The sequence below is a fragment of the Oryzias melastigma genome, linkage group LG23 (genome assembly GCF_002922805.2).
Source record: "Oryzias melastigma strain HK-1 linkage group LG23, ASM292280v2, whole genome shotgun sequence".
Lineage (NCBI taxonomy): Eukaryota > Metazoa > Chordata > Actinopteri > Beloniformes > Adrianichthyidae > Oryzias > Oryzias melastigma.
In genome coordinates this window covers 16190151-16205924 of record NC_050534.1, presented here as the reverse complement: position 1 = coordinate 16205924, position 15774 = coordinate 16190151, and the positions used below count along the sequence as shown (strand labels likewise).

Genomic DNA, 15774 nt, shown 5'->3' with positions numbered 1-15774 from the left:
AAGTTCCGTGATATTTGGATTGTAAACAAACGGTGCGAGCGTCCGTTTTCCTTATTAATCATCGATTGACTTGAATCAGCTTTAAAGGAAACAATAATTTGAAGATTTTGCGGCGGCCACACCTTTTTTCAGGAGTCATGAGCAGCTGCTCAACCAGACGGACGCCCAGCAGCTTCGGTTCCGTTAGCAGTCCCCCTCCGCCGCCGTCCTCCGCTGCGCTACAGATGATAAACATGCTGGACTCCGCAGCAGAGCAGATGATGGTCCACAGAGACTTCCAGGCGGTTTTTGACACGTGCCAGAGAGGTCTGGAAAAGCTCGCGGGCACGGACGACAACAGGTGACCCAGTCTTAGAAAAAAAAAAAATATCAAGATTTTCCCTTAGCAAAAAACAGTACTCTTGAAGTTATACTTGAGTATAAGTATAGAAAGTATGCCAATACACCATGTACATGTAGTGTAGGAAGTATACTAACTGAATACTTTTTCAGACCAAATTGGAACTTTTTAAGTTTACAGTAGTACATTAAAAGCTAACTTTAGAGTAGTCTTTCTCACTTTCAGTATACTTGTACACTTAGACAGTTTTTTTTTTTTTGTTTTTTTTTTGCTAAAAGTGCCTCATATCTATATTTTCCTTATACAGGGTATAAAAAGTTAGATGGTTGCAAAGAATTGAGTATAATCGAGACGGATTAACAATCCAAATTTTTTGGTATTACAAGAGAAAAGGATTATGCTATTGATGAATTGGATGGGGCCAAGGATTGAGCCTTGTGGAACACCACAGAGACCCTCAACACATAGAATTTTATCTATTTTCATTTTTTGATTATGATTATTTAGTTTTTAGCCCAAAAAAAAGCCATTTTCTCAGACTAGTTTAAGTTGTGGTGCGGAGCAACCCCGCCCCCTTTCCATTGCTGTTTTCATGCTTTCCTACTACCTTCATTCCATTTTTTTTTTGCTCCTGATTAGCAACATTTTGAATAAAGAAACAGTCAGAAATGCAATTTTAAGCTCAGTCTTCTTTATTTATGTCCTCCATCACCACAAAAATGTCACAAGAACATGATAAAAGCACAATTTTCTGTTTTATCGTCTTCTCAGATGTGCAGAGTTGAAGGCCGGTTTCTGCATCTTGGGGATTCAGGCGCTGGCTGAGCTGAATCAGTGGCACGGAGTCCTCGCCTGGGTTCTGCAGCAGTATGAGCGCCAGGAGAACATACCAGCAAAAATAATGCAGATGTGGTGAGAAAACAACAGCAGCGTCACCCTTACTTGTTTTATTTTTTAAGTAATAATTTAAACTACAGCTTAATTTTCAACTGAAAATTCAGCATGCACATTTGCAACATATTAAGCCAATAAATTGTTAATTTAATATCATATTCAGTGTTTATAGTATCTAAAATTAGAGCTACATTGGATCTGCAATAATTTCTGTCATAATGAATACAATATGTCATACAATAAGATGGAATAAAAGAGATTTTTGATCATTTCCTTCCTTTTCTTGCAGCATTCTTCTCTACTCTAAAGTGGGTGAAGCTGCCGAGATGCAGGAAGCTGCCCGACTTTGGTTAAACTGCCCGTCAAATTCCAGATCCGCTGGTTTCCGGACAGTTGCCGAGTTGTATCTTCTGCACGTTCTTGTACCTCTTGGACATTTTAAGGAAGCGCGGGAGTTTATCGCAGGGGAGGTCGGCGCCGCTGCCTTCGCGGAGCGACAACAGGCGGCGCTGGATATCGTGGAAGAAAAAGCACAACAAAGTCAAGAAGCAGCTTTACGTTCTGGGATCCATCCAGGTTCTTCTGAGCATCCTAACTCAGTTACAGGTTTGATATTTCCCCCTATCAGCTGCTCCATTTCTTAGCAAAAATACTAACTTTTTTTTTTTTGCAGATGTTGTAATCCATAAACTTGAAGCTATGCTGAGGTTTTTATACAGAAAAATCTTGACGGCCGGTTCTGGCTTATTCCCTCTCCGGAGACTTTTCCTGGTAGCCGTTATCCTCTACATGCTCTTCAGCAGACTGGATCCAGGTTTGGGAAAATCTTCCTCTTCAGAATATGACTCTTGACCTTTTTATAATCAGTTTGATTGGAAACAAATTATCTTTTTTTTTTTCACAGCTGCTCCGTCCTCATTTATGTGGATTTCCAAACTTAGTCAGCTGTTTAAACAGACGTGGAGAACCATGTTTGCACCGTATTATCAGACTGTCAGTCGGGAACACTAATTGTGGGAACATTTTGTTTGGTTCATTTTGAATTATAGAAGGACTTTAATTCCTAGAGTTTCTAACATTTATGTAATTTCATTCATAAATACGGTTTTTACAGAGAGGTGCTTCACAATCTACCAGTAACAGATTTTATTGCTTAAATTTTAGTTTGTTTGTTTTTTTAAAGAAAAGTAAACAATAAATCATTTGAATGTTTAATAAACTTTATTAAATACTGTGAAACAAGCAGAATCTTGAAGTAAAACTTGGAGAGGTGGAACAGGAGCTGGACTGCATTTATACTGATATAGAATTTAGAAAAATCTCAGCTATAATATATTGAATAGAACTGATTAACATTTAGATGTTTTATTTTTTTCTAAAATTTCTATGTGTAAAATTTTGGCTAAAAATAAACTTTGTTTTTCTCTTTATCAATTATTTTCTTGTGTCGAGGTTTTTTCAAGTTCCACTCTGATTATCTTTTGATCTGTCTTCAAAGCGTTTCCAGTTTAATTATGATTATGCTGGTTTTTTTGGTCAAAATAACAAAAACAAACTTTTAGGACGTAGTTTCTGTAGGAGTTTAATATAAATTCACCTTTGAGTTGTGACCAGTGGCGAACAGCAACCTTGGAGCTACAACATTTTATAAGGGGGGTGGAAGACTTTATATGTATAATTTCTTAATATTTGTCAATAATGATACTAACATAGACTCAAAAATATGGCTTTTTGCTGATGTTGCTCCACTCCTGCACCTACAATTGTTCTCAAACTTCATTTTTTGTCTCCTCCTGATTCACAACAATTGAAATAAAGTAATGCTGTATAATTTTCTATAAATATGTCCTCCATCATCCTAAAAATACTATAAGAACATATTTATAGAAACAATTTTTACACCAAGATGGGTCTTTAAGAAGAAAATGACAGTGAAAGTGTGATATTTACATAATATAAACTGGGATGATCAGAAAATTGGATGAAAATATTTTTTTTTTGTAATTGTTAAATATATATATATATATATATATATATATATATATATATATATACACATATATATATATATATATATATATATATTTTAAAGCAAAAATTTAAAAAAGTCAGTCTTAAGTGAAGTCGTGGGGCACTATTTTGCAGTTGCAGCATGGTCCAATGCAGGAGTCTGCAACCTTTACTAGTATAAGAGTTTTGTTTTTTACTCATCAAATCTTAGAAGGAGTCGCAATGTCTTATTTTACATTCATTACAATGTGTTTTTAAATAATAAATATGAATTTTTATTATTATGTATTTTTTAGCATAAATTATATATATATAATTTTGTTTAATTTATTTTTCTTTATCTGTAGTGTAAAGTGTAAAAGTCATGTACCACATGGGGCTCTGGAGCCGCAGGTTGCAGACCTCTGGCCTAATGTAACTGCGCATGCGCAGTACATCCTAACTTTTCAAACGTATATTCCTCCGTTGTGCTTCAAAAACAGCCAACTTATGATTAAATATCATCCTATAAAGGATAAACGCGAAATTTTTGTGGCTAATTTGATTAACTTTAACAGCTCATAGGTAAACAACTCGAATACCCGGAGCCGTTAAGTTTCGTTTTACTGGCAGAGGCGGGCTAAACGAAAGTGAAGCCGACGACGACGATGGTGATGACGTGAAGAAGACTCAACTGACAGCACTTTGACTCCAGCAGACCTTCAACATCACAGAAAAACTCTACGAGAACGATTTATTCCATCAAACTAGCCACACAATACCGGCAAACGAGTCGAATCGATTTCACCGCAATGTCTTCTGGGATTTGTAGGAGTTTCTATTCAATGCTGTGGTCAACTCACCTCAGTAAGTAAAACTGCGCTTTTTATTCTGAGTTTGCTCATTATAATGGCAAATAAAACACAAAGGAGTTTGATTTTAACTTTATATATATATATAAATAAAATAAACACATTTGAAAAATAAAATTAGAGTTTGCACTCAAATTATGAAAGAAATTATAGGGAAGCAAGTTAGCAAACAGTAGTCTGTTTAAATGTACTACAAGTGTAATAAAATTGAGACAGTATACTAGAATTTTATCATATTGTAAACTTAAAAATGTTCCAATTTAGTCTAGAAGTATTCAGTTAGTATACTTCCTGGTTGACAGTATACTTGCTGTATTTGTACTTAATGATACTTGATAGGTGTAGTAGTTTTTGCTAAGACTGACACACAGCTTAAAGAGCAAAATGAATAAAAAAATAACAACAAAAAATATGATTTTTTTTGGACCTTTTTACATCAACAATAAAACCTTCACTTTATATGATAAGAACTTATTTTCCGTGATATATTTTATAAATTTTTTGTGATATAATTCTATTTTTCTGTCATTTTTCTTAAGGAATGAGAGGCCTTTCCAACTACCATTTGTCCTGTTGTGTCAACACGCTGCTGCAGACTTTCTCTGCTACCTGGGAGCTCGTAGACCTTCTAGAAAAGTAAGTCAAGTACTTACCTGTACAAATACTTCAAGCATTGTTTGAAAATGTTGCTTCTCGTAAGACTTTGTGAAGTTTTCAGTTCCCACGTATTGATTTGTGGGAACGTTTGACCTCATAAAACCCGCTCAAATATTTGAAAAATGTGGTGGTGTCCATCTGGAAACAAGTCTGTGTTTCTTAAGTGAAAGATAAATGAGGGCTTGTGAATTTCACAAGGTGGGAACCAGCTGCTGTGAGATGGGCCGGTTCCAACGTTCCCCTGGAGCTAAAGAAAGTTCTCACGGCGATGCGGGGCGACCTCCCTCAACCAGCTCCACATCGGGACTTCCTCCACTGTCTGGATAGAAACTACATTAGACGTAAAGGCCACAAAACCGCACGTCAAAGTGAGATTTTTTTGGCTTGTTTGTAAACAGTTGTTTTGCAGTTAGCACGCAGCACGATGCTGACGAGGTTTTCCTCGCCATTCTGAACCTAATGCAGCAGCAGATTGATGACAGACGTCTGGTTGGTATTAACAACACAATTCTCATTTTTAAACTTTTGCTATTCCCTATTTACTGAATTTTATTTTTATCTCCAGGCTTTGGAAATCCAGGATTTGTACAAGATTTCAGTGGAAACGTATCTGCAGTGTCTGCAGTGCAACTCCATCAAAACCCTGAACAGCTACCAGCTCAGCCTGCCGCTGCACATAAAGGAAGATCACAACACGCTGGTGGGATCAACGTGTTCCTCGGATCTTTTTAAGTTCTTCATTGTTTAAGTAAAAATCACGGTGGAGTTTGCATGTTATCCTATGGTGTCTGAGATCCGCCAAACAAAAAAATAAATGCTGCAAATAAAAATAAATGTTGCAAATTAAATAAAAAAATGCTGCAAATTAAAAACAAAAAAACAATGGAAGTGAATTATCTGGGATTGTATCTATATTAAATACAATATACATAGGATATGCAAAATAATAGTAGATAATAAATCCTCTGTGCATCCACCATGACCACGCTGTCTTCATGCTCACAGTGGTGTTAAAGATAATGATAATGTGAGTTTTTTTAATTTTCCTGTTTGTGTTGCTGTTCTTTTTTCTTCTTCTCACATTAATGCATCAGCAAAAAAATCACAGAGAATCCACTTCCATCGCGTTGTTTTTATTTGCAACATTTTTCTTGTTTTTTGCAGCATTCTTTCTTTTTATTTGTAGAATGTCTTCTTTTTATTTGCAACATTTTTCATTTTATCAACAGAAGTGTTTTGGTTTTGTTTGCAGCTAATTTTATTTGAAACAGCACTATTTTTATTAATAGCATTTATTTTATTTGCAACATTTCATTATTTTACATGCAGCATTTTTTAATGTGTAGCAGCATTTTCTATTTTTTTTAGAAATTCTTTTATTTGCAACATTTTTTTTTTTGCAGGAGTATTTTGGTTTTATTTGCAGGATTTATTTTATTTGCAACATATCATTTTATTTGAAGGATTGTTACTTATTATTTGTAGATTTTCTTTTTTTTATTTGCAAGATATTGTTTTGTTAACAGCAGTTTTTTATTTGCAACATTTCTTTTATTTACAACATCTTTTTTTATTTGTAATAGAGTTTCTTTCAATTACAAGCATTTTTTATTTGCAAAACCTTTTTTAATCTGAAGTAGTATTTCCTGTTAGTTGCACCTTTTTTTATTTGTAGGGTTTCATTTTTGTTTGCACAATTCTTTTCATTTATTTATTAATTTTTGTGATGGCGGGTCTCAGCCAACGTAATCAAATGGACATGGGAAAAGGTGGGACCCCCCCTCAAAAAAAGAAGAAAAAAAAAACAGAAAACCACAGAAACTTCTCTTTTTTTGCCCCCTTAGAATATTTAAAACAGGGGCAGAAATACAATTCTTCTCATTGCTCCTTTCCTGTCATGAAGATTTATGTTATGTAGTCCTTCTTGTGGATTAAACATGTTAATTTAATGTGGTAAATACATAGAAATAAAATAAAAGACAGGAAAACATAAGGAAGAATGGACAGATAGATGTTCAAATAGACATAAAAAGAAAAAAAATAACAAATGCGGCCTCAACACAGCACAAGTCAGTGTCCTGCTTGTGCTTGTCCCTAGCCCGGTAAATAGAGAGTGGTGTCAGGAAGAACATTTAGCATAAAAATGACAAGAAATATCAAATAGATTAAAGCAGGAAGAGATATATGGATATGACTGATTTGATTTAAAGGGAAATTACACCCCAAAGATGATATAGACGGTAGATCAGCTGCAGTTTAGACTTGAACTCTTTTATTTTTCAGGAGGACTGCATGACCTCCTTCTTTGAACATCAGGAGCTGACGGGCATCAACTGCTGCTCTTGTGCACATTGTGGAACCAGGAATCCATCCAAACAGGCAAAGGCATTTTTTTTTTATTTTTCATCATTATCTGCCGACAGTGTCATCACCTCAGACGTTGATTGTTTTCGCAGGGCGTCAAACTCCGCTCCCTCCCTCGCATCTTGTGCATACACCTGAAACGATTTCGAAACACGCGCGGTTTCCTCCAGAAGCTTCACTGCAGAGTCACGTTTCCAGAGCATCTTAATTTAGCTGAAATTCTGACGGAAGCTTTTTCTACAGACTTTGCAGAGGTACTTCTGCTTTAGCTTTGGGTTTTTTTGCATTGTGCAACGTGGATTTTGCCTTAGAGTTTCTGTGTTTCCAGACTGAGTGCTCGTTCAGCCTGTATGCAGTGGTGGTGCACTCCGGCTCTGCAATGTCCGGACACTACACCGCCTACGTCCGAGAACAGAGGAGCATGTGCTGGTACCATGCCGACGACAGCTATGTGCAGCCGGTAGAGGAAGCTGAAATTACAGCCTTTTATTGTCCTACATCGTAAAATCTTTTGATAAAAAAAAAAAAAAAACAATTTTCAGAACTTTTGCAGAAAAAAAATTCAATTTTTTTTCTACAAAAAAAGTGAAATAAAGGTTTTTATTATCAAAATATTACAAGAAAAAAAAAACTTATTTGAATGGACTAATATTCAAACCCATTTTATAGAATCTATCTGGCCTTAAGAAAACAACATTTTGTGCAACAAAGCAATATTCTAAAAAGCCATGTGGCTTTTTATGATTTCATCCAGCTTGTTTATTTTCTAAAGATGGACACTTTTGAGTGAAAGTTATTCTATATGCACAAAAAACAAAAAAGGCTAAATTTGTGAATCATAAAACTTAAACTCCAGCTTTAATTAAAGTAAAAAAAAGATACAAAAAGATCTGCTCTGAGGTGTAAGTGTACATAAAAATCAAATTCTTAATTAATAATTATGTATTTGTTGGTTTGTTGATACTTTTTTGGCATCTCATTTTGATATTGGATGTTTTTTGTCTCATAGGTTTCCTGGGAAGACGTACAGATGACATATGGGGAGCGTTCAAGGTATTATGCCGCTTTTATTTAATATTATTTAGAACCTAAGATGGCGGTCTGCTAACTTCAACTCTAAAATAGCCTTTTGGGATGATTTCTGTTGGACTAAAATCCAAATGGAGCCACAATTTTTTTTAAAAAAGGACACTTCTTTGTATTAAACTTGTGTTACTGTTTCTGTGTAGTTGTGTTATGCTACATTCATATCAGCCACTCGTTTAGGATACGGTGTTCACACTGGAGAAGCAGGGTGGGGCTTTTTCTTCTTCTTCTTACTATAGGGAAAAATCAATTCGACAATATATTGCGATATTTCACTTGTATCGATTTAAAATGTTGTCATGAAAATATATAATTAATTATTTATGAGCAAATAATAAAATAAAATAAATGTATTAACATGAATGGTGTATTCATATTCAGGTAGAGTTTTCATACTATTTAAAATGTTGTCATGAAAATATATAATTAATTATTAATGAATTAACAATTGTTTTTTGTCATAAATAAAACTATAAAAATATAGTTTTTTTTCTAAAAATGAGATTATCTACTTTTGATAAAGGGTCATATAATTTCCTATTAAAACTGGACATTGGAAGATTGTGATCGCGATACGTATCGTTCTGCGACCTCTGACTTCAACTATAGATATTTTTCTATCGTAAAATTATTGCAGTTTTAATTGTGATTATGCCATTTTTATCCAAAATCAAAAAAAGTCTGTGTCATTGATTAGAAATTCGCCTCTAGGTTGTGGGCGGGACTACTGGCGCAGAGGTTAGCCTGCACTAATTCCCCATCATCTCTTTGTTTACACTCCTCCACTAGCTTATAGCACCTCACTAACATTATTGGAGCTACGTAGCTTAGAGGAAAAATAAAGATGGATCTCTTCGTTTGCAAGTGGAGGATTTGGAATTGAAACGAAGATGGGAAACTTTTCAAACCGTGGGATTTGATCTGCTCCGGATCCATCACAATTTTAATAAAGAAACACTCAAAAATGCTACAAGAACATGTTAAAAACACATTTTCATTGGTTTAATCTGCTATATCCCTTTCCTTGTTGTCTGTCCCGGCTACTGTTGGGCAAAGGCGGGGTCAATTTTTCAAATTTGAAACTAATCTTACAGAAAATCAATTATTATACCAAAGTATTCGTCAATATTTGGAATTAAGATTACACAAATTAGTAACCTTGGTCACTAATTCATGTGTCTGATTAACTAAAATGAATACAGTGCGAAATAAATAATCCGTTCTTAATACAATTACTTATTGTTTTTTTATCTATAGAGACGTGGCTTTTGAGCCTCAGATAATTCATTGTTTTTAGTGTGGATTATACAGTAAAAACATATTAAAATCCTTTTAAATAACTTTACCTTTTAAACCTTTCAAAGCTTAATTTAGTGACAAGGAAAAATCAAAGTTACTCCCCGCTTTTACTCAATTTCATTGTTAAATTTGAGCTCTTATTTATAACAATTAAAGCCCTAAAAGCTGGACTCCCACTGACATCACGGAGCTTTCATCCTCCCTCTTGCAGACTTTAGATCCTCAAACGAAACCGTATCGTCTGTTCCTTTGCCCGTTATTAAAGTCAAAAGGTGACGATGCTTTTGTCCTAAACTTTTGAACTCCCAAACAAAGGAAATCCGCTTCGTCTTGTCTTTGAGCAACAAAGTTGCTTCCTTAGGCCTCAGAACTTGATTGTTTTCTTTTTTTTTCCTTTTTTATACAGGGAAACTGCTTATATGTTGATGTACAGACGAGATCCGAGGAAGGAGGAGCCAAATTCGACGTTTTCCGGATGAATCAAAAACTTTATCTTTTTTTTTTTTAAAACCCTTATAATGTGTTTGGGTCAAAATGGACCCGGTAGGGTCCATTTTGACCCAAACACAATATAAGGGCTAAAAAAAATCAACTCCATAAAGCAATGTTCACCAGCGACCAATAGGTGGAGATCAAGACTCAAAGCGTGGCAGCTTTTTCCCATCAGACCACACACACTGTGAGCTCATTCAGTGACACTGGTGGTGGGTTTGAAGCAACTGCTCTGCTTTTATGTATCAATTTTAATAACATTTTTAGAAAGTTTACATTTATTTATTTAAAGTGACCCACTTTGATGCATTTGCAGTTGCACACGTCTGCTGGAAAGCAGCAAAGAACGCCGTCCTACATTAGATAAGAGGTGAAACCTTGCAGTGGAAGCCACAGTGCGTAAAGTCTGGCTGCAGCCCGTCAGCAGAGCGACCAAAGTTCCTACTCGCGCAGCCACAAGGCCGTGGGACCGTGTGAAACGGCTCCTATGTGCAGCGGCGCTCTGACAGAATGGAACATGCCTGCACAGTGCCAGAGGCTGCGGGCCTCATGCTTAGTCATCTCCACGCTAAGCAGCACAAGCTCACCCCTTTCAGGTCTAGGAGGTGGCTAAGTCTTTCAAAGCGCCTGCAGAATGCGTCTGTGGTCTGGATCTGAGTCAATGTCACAAACCTGATCAGCAGTTCTCTTACTTTGAAGTCAACTCTGACTTTTAAAAGTGCCTTTAAATGATGTTTGGATTACAAGTCACATGGTACTTTGTGTTTATTACTTACATAGGAACATTTTGAAGATCCTTTTTAAACAAATAAAATATTAAATTACTTTGAAAAATATGAAAATACAAGTTTTTTGGGTTGGAATAATCTGGGTTGTACCTATTTTAAATTATTTGAAATACATCACGACTAATTTTGCTTGGTATAAAGTTTTTTGCTTCATTTGGTCTTTAAAATAAACAAATTTAAAGACCAATTCAGGTAAAAATTGTGTTTTTAACATGTTCTTGTAACATTTTGGACATATTTTATTATAATTTAAGATAAAACTGTGTTTCTGAGTATTTTTCAATCATGTTGGATCTTTGCTATGCTAATATTAGCTTGGGCTTGTGAGATGCTATAAGCTAGGATGAGTGTAATCAAAGGGTTGCTAGATTTATGCCATCAAAATAAATTTCCTCCATCCCTCTGGTAAAATAATGTAAGGGTAAAAAAGAAAAAAAGAGCGCATTATCGACAAACAGGTGTTGAAATGTATATGTGTGTAAAAACACTTAGAAATTTAGTGGGTAAATGTGTATTTTGTGTGGTTGTAATAATATGTGTGTGTTAAAGCTCGAAATAAAAAATAAAAAAATTGGCATCTTTATTTTTGGATATCTATGATGTTGTTCACCTTTTTTATTTTATTTTATTTTTTTGTTGCTACGCTAATGTTAGCTTGGGCTTGTAAGATGCTATAAGCTAGCAGGAGAGAAGGTAAACAAAGGAATGCTGGGAAATTAGCTGGAGGCCAACTTTTGTGCCAATCAGAAGGATTTTGTTCATTTCACCCCATTTTCAATCTGGAAAAAAATAATATATGTGTAAAAAAATAAGCACATTATTGACAAACAGGTGTTGAAATGTATACGTGTGTATAAACACTCAAAGTATGGTTGTAATTAACTATATATGTGTTTTCAAGCTCGAAATAAATATAAAAATAATCAAAATTAGCATCTTTATTTTCCTCATCTGAGCTGCCATCTGGCTCAAAAACTGTACGGCTAGATATCTACGATATTGCTTGCCATTTTTTTGCTACACTAATGTTAGCTTGGGCTTGTGAGATGCTATAAAGCTACCAGGGGAGAGTGTAAACAAAGGAATTCTGGGAAATTGGCTGGAGACTAACTTTCGTGCCAACAAAAAAGTTGTCCTTCATCCCACCTCCTTTTCGAGCTGGAAAAATAATGTAAGTATGAAAAAAAGCGCTTTATTGTCAAAAGTATGTTGATACGTTTAAACACTTAGAATATAGTGGTTGAATGTGTATTTTGTATGGTTGTGAGTGAGTATATATGTGTTTTCAAGCTCGAAATAATTACAAAAATAATCAAAATAAGCATCTTTATTTTCCCTGTCTGAGCTGCCATCCAGTTCAAAAACTGTACGGGTAGATAGCTACGATGTTGTTTGCCATTTTTTGCTACTCTAATGTTAGCTTGGGCTTGTGAGATGCTATAAGCTAGCAGGAGAGAGTGTAAACAAATGAATGCTGGGAAATTAGCTGGAGGCTAACTTTTGTGCCAACCAAAAAAGTTGTTCTTTATCCCACCTCCTTTTCAAGCTGGAAAAATAATTTGAGTATATATTTAAAAAAAGCCCATTATTGTCAAAAGTGTGTTGATACGTATAAACACTTAGAATACAGTGGTTAAATGTGTATTTTGTATGGTTGTAAGTGAGTATATATGTGTGTTTCAAACTCGAAATAATTTTTAAAATAATCCAAATAAGTATATTTATTTTCCCTGTCTGGGCTGCCATCCAGTTCAAAAATTGTACAGCTGGATAGCTACAATGTTGTTTGCCAAATTTTTTTTTTTTTTTTTTTTATTTGCTCTGCTAATGTTAGCTTGGGCTTGTGAGATGCTATAAGCTAGCAGGAGAGAGTGTTAACAAGGGATAGCTGGGAAATTAGCTGGAGGCTAACTTTTGTGCCAACCAAAAAGGTTTTCCTTAATCCCACCTCCTTTTCAAGCTGGAAAAATAATGTAAGTATGAAAAAAAAGCACATTATCGACAAAAGTGTGTTGATACGTATATGTATGGCGATATATACCAGGCAGGGCTGCACCAGAACACTTATTTACAATAAAAAAAAAAACTCTACCTGAATATTAACACCCCTTTCATGGTAATAAAATGGCCAAGTTTCTTTAATTTAATGATCCCAACGCTGAACACTGCAACTATGTTTGCTCCTAAATATCTAATGAAATATTGTCTCGTCAACATTTTAAATTGATACAAGTATCACCAAATGAATTATTGTGATATATTGTAGAATTGATTTTTCTCTACATCTCTATTCCGCATGAACAGTCCCACCCTAAACTCAGAGACAAATTTATACTGAGCTCCTGCTGCTGTAGAAAAAGTCTGAAAATTGACGCAAGCTTTTTTATTTTTTTAATAAAAACAGCACAATACTTATTAAAAGATCACTAAGAACGCTTTTACAACAGAAAAAAGATGGCTGGAGTGGGACTTGAGACAAAGCGAAAGTCCTACAAGTAGATTTACTTGTGTAACTGTACTGTATGTACGTGAATGATTATCTCCTAATCTCAACCTACTGTTAAAATTCATCCAGTCCTGTTGAGAACTTTCACTTTCATTATTTCACAGATGCTCCTATAATGGAACATTTGCTTAAACTTTAACTTGTATATCATGACTTAAGTTAGCTAATAAAGATTTTGCCGTTTCTCAGAAAACTGCAACACGAGGGGAAATTATTTAAAACTGATCAAACTTTTTGGTTCTAACAAAGACTTATCCCAGACATTTAAAACATAGACACCCAATTATAAAGCAGATGTTTTTTTCTTTAAGAACAGCTAATCTTAAAATAAAATAAATAAAAAAATTGAAGAAAAATTTAGTTTTGTCTTTCAAGAAAAATAATGTTGCTAAGGAAATTTTTCAATCGCAAAATAATCTTAATTTGTGAAAATGTGTCTTTGTGATTTTAGTAATTCTCTGTAAGACATTTATTTTGACCTTATTGAGAATTTTTTATTTTTTTAATTTAAAGAAAGTTTCCCAGTTGCCTCTTTTTTTTTTTTTTTTTTTTTACACACAGAACTTACTGAGGACGAATACTAAAAAGTCGCAGGTTTGGAGGTTTCCTTAAAAGCACGTGGTGCAGGTGGGTGAGGTCTAACTCTCTGTTTGGTTGAGCTCAGGGTCCGTTTGGCGGTTCTTCACAGCCTTTATGGCAGATCATAATCTCCGCAATAACGTTCTCTATCTCGACAAGGTGTTAGCCTTCCAAGGACACCACGTTGTAGGGATAGAGTGGTTAAGATAATAAATCAGCAATACAGTATGCAAATCAGTCTGCGTGGGCATGGCAGCTGCTCTGAGTTTGTTATGTGACCATAAAAATTGAGCTTTCTAGTCATTGTATGTTTACCAGTCACTGGGCATGAGGGTTGTGCATTGGCAAGAGTCTGGCGATATGATGCATATCGCGATACACGTGTCATGATACGATATGTATTGTGATACACGTCATGATACTCTACGTATCACGATACACGTGTCATGATACACTACGTATCACAATACATATGTCATGATATGATACGTATTGCGATACACATGTCATGATACAATATATATTATGATACACGTGTCATGATACGATATGTATTGTGATACACATGTCATGATACGCTACCTATCGCGATACACGTGTCATGATACAAAATGTATCGTGATACACGTGTCATGATACGCTACGTATCACGATACACGTGTTATGATGTGATACGTATCGCGATACACGTATCATGATACGACATGTATTGCAATACACGTGTCATGATATGGTACGCATCAAGATACACGTGTCATGATACGATATGTATTGTGATACACATGTCATGATACGCTACGTATCGCGACACACGTGTCATGATACAAAATGTATCGTGATACACGTGTCATGATACGCTACGCATCACGACACACGTGTTATAATACGATACGTATTATGATACACGTGTCATGATACGATATGTATTGTGATACACATGTCATGATACGCTACGTATCGCGACACACGTGTCATGATACAATATGTATCGTGATGCACGTGTCATGATACACTACGTATCGCGATACACATGTCATGATACGATACATATTGCGATACATGTGTCATGAATTGATACGTATGGCGATACACGTATCATGATACAATATGTATTGCGATGCACATGTCATAATACAATACATATCACGATACACATACCATGATATAATAGGAATCGCGATACACGTGTCAACACGATACGTATCCCAAGACAATATCAGACAATATTTCACAAAGTTTTTAAAATAATGACTTAACAATGATTTGAATACTAATACATTTTTCCCAAAAGTAAAATACATTATATTTCTTTATTGGTACTGCAACTGTATCTCATAAACAAGTTGCTTTTAACCAAGAAAGTTCTTTTCTTTTGGTAATTTAGAAAATATTTGAGTGGAAAACAAAAGTAAGACTGAACTACATGTTTGCTTTTAAATAATTTATTAAATATTGCCTCAGCTGTACTTTAAACCCATACAAGTATTGCGATATTTCACTGAATCGATTTTTTTCTTATACTCTCATTGGGCACCGCTGTGATTGGTGGAATTGTTTTTTGAACAAATATATACATATATATTTGGAGGAAGATGACTTAAAAACCTTAATGAAACAGAAACTGTTTTAAAAAAGCTTTAAAAAAAATGCAAAAAAAGAAAAAAGTTTACGTCTGTCTCATCTAATTGTTATGAAATATCTCAACAATTTGAGGCCACAGCATTTTGTCAATCATTTCTTTAGTGCTCTCCAGAAACTGACACATTCCTGAATTCTTTTTGCTTTTGGCATGATCAAAAAATTTTTTTTACCTGTCCAATTTTTGGTTTATGACCAAACACCTGCAAAGCAAAAGCATTCCTACTGCTAATCATTTTCGCCAGGTGCAGCTGTCATCCAACTTTCACA

General features: G+C 34.9%; 3 protein-coding genes across 7 annotated transcripts in view; all 3 read left to right on the top strand.

The window, feature by feature from the left end:
• Window position 1: 1 nt before the first annotated feature.
• On the top strand, window positions 2-2664 carry pex26 (peroxisomal biogenesis factor 26). The gene is made up of 5 exons (XM_024287037.2): window positions 2-340; window positions 1112-1252; window positions 1524-1840; window positions 1908-2048; window positions 2139-2664. Exons 1-5 carry the CDS (start codon window positions 138-140, stop codon window positions 2243-2245), a joined length of 909 nt encoding a protein of 302 aa, XP_024142805.1. The 5' UTR covers window positions 2-137; the 3' UTR covers window positions 2246-2664.
• Window positions 2665-3680: 1016 nt separating this feature from the next.
• Window positions 3681-11358, top strand: usp18 (ubiquitin specific peptidase 18). Of its 4 annotated transcripts, none has more exons than XR_002920788.2 (11): window positions 3681-4090; window positions 4635-4731; window positions 4951-5093; window positions 5162-5241; window positions 5318-5452; window positions 7036-7131; window positions 7209-7370; window positions 7445-7576; window positions 8126-8169; window positions 9908-10180; window positions 10310-11358. XR_002920788.2 is itself a non-coding variant. In XM_024287020.2 (11 exons), the coding sequence occupies exons 1-10, from the start codon at window positions 4036-4038 to the stop codon at window positions 9978-9980; spliced, it is 1017 nt and encodes a 338-aa protein (XP_024142788.1). In that variant the 5' UTR covers window positions 3681-4035; the 3' UTR covers window positions 9981-10021; window positions 10078-11218. The 4 variants fall into 4 exon arrangements, 2 of the variants coding, with proteins under 2 accessions (XP_024142788.1, XP_024142779.1); XR_002920787.2 differs by having other exon boundaries at window positions 9908-10205; XM_024287020.2 differs by having other exon boundaries at window positions 9908-10021; window positions 10078-11218.
• A 476-nt stretch (window positions 11359-11834) lies between these two features.
• LOC112154304 (G1/S-specific cyclin-D2) overlaps window positions 11835-15774 on the top strand; it is a 67636-nt gene continuing 63696 nt past the window's right edge. The window contains exon 1 of one of the 2 annotated variants that reach the window (XM_036210206.1): window positions 11835-11952. The gene's annotated coding sequence lies outside the window, so the exon portion shown is untranslated. The remainder of the gene's footprint in view (window positions 11953-15774) is intronic. The other variant, XM_036210207.1, reaches the window with a different exon arrangement.

Bases quoted from the DNA above. Each gene is read 5' to 3' on its own strand.
- pex26 (XM_024287037.2), top strand. From the start codon at position 138: ATGAGCAGCTGCTCAACCAGACGGACGCCCAGCAGCTTCGGTTCCGTT. The intron at 341-1,111 runs GTGACCCAGTCT...TCGTCTTCTCAG, and splicing joins GCGGGCACGGACGACAACAG to ATGTGCAGAGTTGAAGGCCG. The intron at 1,841-1,907 runs GTTTGATATTTC...TTTTTTTTGCAG, and splicing joins GCATCCTAACTCAGTTACAG to ATGTTGTAATCCATAAACTT.
- usp18 (XM_024287020.2), top strand. From the start codon at position 4,036: ATGTCTTCTGGGATTTGTAGGAGTTTCTATTCAATGCTGTGGTCAACT. The intron at 7,132-7,208 runs GCAAAGGCATTT...TTGTTTTCGCAG, and splicing joins CCAGGAATCCATCCAAACAG to GGCGTCAAACTCCGCTCCCT. The intron at 8,170-9,907 runs GTATTATGCCGC...TTTTTTATACAG, and splicing joins ACATATGGGGAGCGTTCAAG to GGAAACTGCTTATATGTTGA.